Source organism: Solanum pennellii, chromosome 4 (assembly GCF_001406875.1).
Source record: "Solanum pennellii chromosome 4, SPENNV200".
In the NCBI taxonomy this organism is placed as follows: Eukaryota; Viridiplantae; Streptophyta; class Magnoliopsida; order Solanales; family Solanaceae; genus Solanum; species Solanum pennellii.
The window spans coordinates 57,572,675-57,577,109 of record NC_028640.1 but is presented as its reverse complement, the minus strand read 5'-3'; the positions used below and the strand labels follow the sequence as shown (position 1 = coordinate 57,577,109).

At 30.9% G+C, this 4,435-nt stretch overlaps 1 protein-coding gene across 1 annotated transcript; it reads left to right on the top strand.

The window, feature by feature from the left end:
• Positions 1-2,134: 2,134 nt before the first annotated feature.
• Positions 2,135-2,985, top strand: LOC107016816. Its single transcript, XM_015217163.1, has 3 exons — positions 2,135-2,329; positions 2,425-2,601; positions 2,728-2,985. The coding sequence occupies exons 1-3, from the start codon at positions 2,135-2,137 to the stop codon at positions 2,983-2,985; spliced, it is 630 nt and encodes a 209-aa protein (XP_015072649.1).
• The last annotated feature ends 1,450 nt before the right edge of the window (positions 2,986-4,435 follow it).

Genomic DNA, 4,435 nt, shown 5'->3' with positions numbered 1-4,435 from the left:
AAATAGTTTTATTTTTATGATACTAAAATAAACATATATTTATAAAAAAATATTTTTTGAATCTTGTGGTCTTAAACATATCATGTGGAAGTTAAATTTAAAATTGATCCATATAAAGGAGTTCCATACAAATTAAAACATTCTTTTTTTTGCTACAAAAAAGCTTACGATAATTTTATTGTTACTAAAATATTAGGCCTTTCAATTTTGGTATCCTAAGGCATATTCCTCATCTTTAAAGGCATAGAGCCACCCTCCGAAGAAACCTAATTAAAACAATAATAACAAAAGTAAATTTTTTTTCAAAAAAGAACAATAGTAAACTCTGATGATGGGTGTACCTAAATTCATTATGTAATGGTAGCAACAAAATTAAGTTATTTCTTGTTTCCTCCTACGATTTGTAGTTTCTTAAAAAATTACACTATTAAGAAAAAGTAAAATATTTGTGTAATTCTAATTATGTTTTCTTGAGAAAACATAGGTTAAAGGCATATGGACTTATGGCTTAGTCTTGAATAATGAATATCACCTTGTTCAACTATCAATATTTTTTTTTAATTTATAGGAATCTGATTTATCATTCAAGTCTTGATAGTTTTAGGTTTTATTATGGGTTTGGATATGAATATTTGAATTAACAAAATAATACCATTTTTCATGATTTTGGTGTTCTTATTAATAGCTTATACATAAATTAAAATTTCAGGATGTATTTTTTTATTATGTTTCACCAAAATATTGAAATTAAGTGTGTAGTTCACTAAATTAATATTTTATGCTTCTTGTAGAAAAAATGTTTGGGGTCATATATCCCAAAAGAGGTTAATTGTAATAATAGTATTAGTTGTACCAGAGTTAAATTTACGGTCAAACATTGTACTAAAATTTCATACAAACTATTTTTATATATACTACCAAAGGTGTCAAGTATTATCTATTCATTTATAATGTTACAACAAACACATGTCATTCCTATAGTATTTTCATGTAAGCACCCAATACTACAAATTTCTAGTACAATAAGTATAATATCACTAATTTAAACGTCTAAGTTTTTTTCAAATTCTATACAAAAATACTTTATATGTGTTTGATTTAACGTAAGCCAAACAAATTTACATCAAGAGTTGCAGATTAAAGAAATCAATGCAAATGTAAGGTACAAATAATTTCTTTTGTATTTTTTAAACATGGAAAAAGGTTACATTTTCCTCCTATTATGAACCTTTTCTTTGAATCTTAGAGTTATGACATGTTCGTTTGTTGTTCGTGTAGCGTGTACATTGACCTTACCTATAGTACTTTTGTTTATTTTTGAGAGATTATCATGCCTCCAGATTAACAAAGACTACCTTCTTCTGATCGACTTAACAACCTTAACATTCATTTAATCAAATACATTCTAAGTAGGTTGTCTTTTCGAGATGTTGTAAGAGTTAGTACACTTTCGAAGGACTGGCAATATATTTGCTGCAGAATTTTACATGTGAAGTTTGATCAAACAGTGTGGAAAACACCCGAGTACTTGACATCCCCTACCATTGGATTTATTCCGATTCTTGATAGTTTCCTCAGGTTTCATAGAGGAATAATATTGAAGATCACCCTCAATATTATTAGTCTAATAGTGTGTCCTAATGTTGATCGTCTGATTTTTTCCCTCGACACTGTTCACATTCAACATTTTGTCCTTAAACTTCCATTTACTTATCCTTCATTCAGGTTGTCCAACTTCTTTTTTTATTGTTCAGCATTGAGGCATTTGTATCTCATGGAATGTGAAATACAACTTCCATGTTTCTTTCAGGGATTTAATAAGCTGATTAGGCTAAACTTTAAATATGTCACATTATCTTCTAATATGTTTGAAAGTTTGATCTCTAATAACCCGTTGCTTGAGGTTCCCCTATCTCTAAAGGGGGCCCCTGGGCCACTTGACTGTAAGGAAAGGGGTTCGACTCAATACTCTTGTGTGTATCCTTTGGCCACCAATCTAGCCTTCAACCCCTCAACTGCTCCATCAGCTTTTGGTTGACTTTATAGACCCACTTGTATCCAATGGCTTCTTTCCCTAGAGGAAGAGAGACTCAATCCCAATTTGTTGCTAAAAGACATAGACAATCCGTACCTAATGAGTATTAATGCTCCTAAGCTAAGGTCATTTGTCTTTCGTGGCGATATAAAATTGATATATCTTGAAAATGTTCATGTTCTTTCCAATGTTCTGTATGCGCCTAGAGAATTGGTTCTAGAGGATGAAGATGATTTTGTCAGTATTTTTTCGTCTATTCCTGCTCTTGAGTGTTTCAGCTGGGATCTTTTTGAGGTAATGTTGCTTCATTTTACTTAATGGTAATGCATTTTCATGTGTACTTTTTTTTTTTACTTTGAGTCATCCTTATTTTGTCATTTTATTTGTAGTTCGATAATGGATCAACTGAAGTTATACCAACAAGGCTTCCATCATCTCTTAACTGTCTGAAATACCTTTTCATATCTTTGACTACTCTTGGAGAGTTTTTTGAGCTTTCGTTTATTCTTTGCAGTATACGAAGTTCCCCAAATTTGGAAGAAATTGAAATTAAGGCCGTCACTAATGTTTATTTTTCTCTTTATCTTTTCCATGTTTTTATATTTGTATGTAATAACTTAATGTTTTTTTTCTTGATTTTTCTTGAGGGAGTATCCTTAGTGATGGAGATTTTTTTCGAATCTGTGCCCCAGGAGGTTGTTCATGAGATTCCTGCAAGCTTTTTGGATATAACATTTAATCATCTGAGGATATTTAGGTTTTATGATGTACTATTACAAGAGGGTGAAATGCAGCTTATCAAGGTTTTATTGGCAAAGTCTCCAGCACTGGTGAAAATGGTAATCAAGCCTTGTCAAATGGAAACTAACGAATCTCTCAATGTATTCATGGAGATAACAAAGTCTCAACGGGCATCATATAAAGAAGAAGTTGTGTATCTTGTTGATTAGTATCATTATCACAATCCTTCTTAATCTTTGGCAAAAATGCTTTGAAAGTGCAAACAGAAACAAGATGTTTAGTTAATGAGTAGTAAGGCTGTGTTTTGCCTTTGCTTTAAGGTACTATAAAGATTTTATCTGCTTGGAAGCATAGAATTGTAAATGTTTTGAATACTCCGTTTGGGAACAGAGATGGTTTTTACATTTTATGGATGCTCTTAAATGATATATGATTTGAATCTTTGGTTGTTTATTGCAAAGTTATGTTATTTGTTGAGTTGTCTCAGGGAAACTTACTTTTTGGTTAGTAGGAACTTCTTTACTGTTAAGGGATTAGTCCAAGTTAGATCAAGAATTTTTATTTAGGACATACTTTTAGACTAGTAAAGTCGAGGATAACTTTCAATGTTATTCCTATATGAAACCAGAGGAAACAATCAAGAATAGGAATAAATCCAATGGTAGGGGATGTCAAGTCCTCGGTTTTTCCCAGACCTTTTTGGTCAAATTTAACCTGTGTAATTTTTGGGCAAGTATATTGCCAATCCATAGATAGTGTACTAGTTCTTATAAATCTTGAAAAGACAACCTATATAAAATGTCATCAATTAAATGAATGGCAAGATTGATAAGTCGATCAAGAGAAGGTAAACATAGTCTTTGTTTATCTAGAGGCATGATAATTTGTAGAAAGTAAAAAAGAATAAGATTTGTAAGGACAGAGTATATGGTACACGAACAACAAACAAACATGTCACAACTTTAACAATAAAAGAAAAGGTGTATAATTCGTAGATGACACTTGCATTGATTTCTTTAATTTGCAACTCTTGATGTAAAATTGTTTGGATTAGGTTAAAGTAAACACATATAAAGTATTTTGTATAGAATTTGAAGAGAACCTAGAAGTTCAAATTTGTGATGCGATACTTATTGTACTACAAATTTATAGTAGTGAGTGTTTACATCAAAACACTATATGAATGACATGTGTTTATGCAACATTATAAATCAGTAGATAAAACTTGACACTTCTTTCAACACTAAAGGAGTCGTTTGGTAGTATATATAAAAATAGTACTTGTATTATTTTTAGTACAATTGTTTGACTATGAATTTAACACTGGTACAACAAATACTACTATTTCAGTTAACCTTTTTGGGATATATAACCCTAAACATTTATGCTACAAGAAGAATGATTATGTCACGACCCAAAACCGAGCCGCGACTGGCACCCACACTTATCCTCCTATGTGAGCGAACCAACCAATCTAGACCTTAACATTTCAATTTAATATCAACAGAAAGTAATGCGGAAGACTTAAACTCATTAATAAAAAGACAATTCAATAACTTCTAAAATTCAACATCTATTATTCCCCAAAATCTGGAAGTCATCACCACAAGAACATCTATGATCAAATTACTAAACTAAGAGTATTCTAAGAAGCTAAAA

What these genes read in the sequence shown, in the direction of transcription:
- LOC107016816 (XM_015217163.1), top strand. Translation starts at nt 2,135, where the DNA reads ATGAGTATTAATGCTCCTAAGCTAAGGTCATTTGTCTTTCGTGGCGAT. An exon ending in TCAGCTGGGATCTTTTTGAG is followed by an intron (nt 2,330 to 2,424) that starts GTAATGTTGCTT and finishes TTTTATTTGTAG; the next exon opens with TTCGATAATGGATCAACTGA. An exon ending in AAATTAAGGCCGTCACTAAT is followed by an intron (nt 2,602 to 2,727) that starts GTTTATTTTTCT and finishes TCTGTGCCCCAG; the next exon opens with GAGGTTGTTCATGAGATTCC.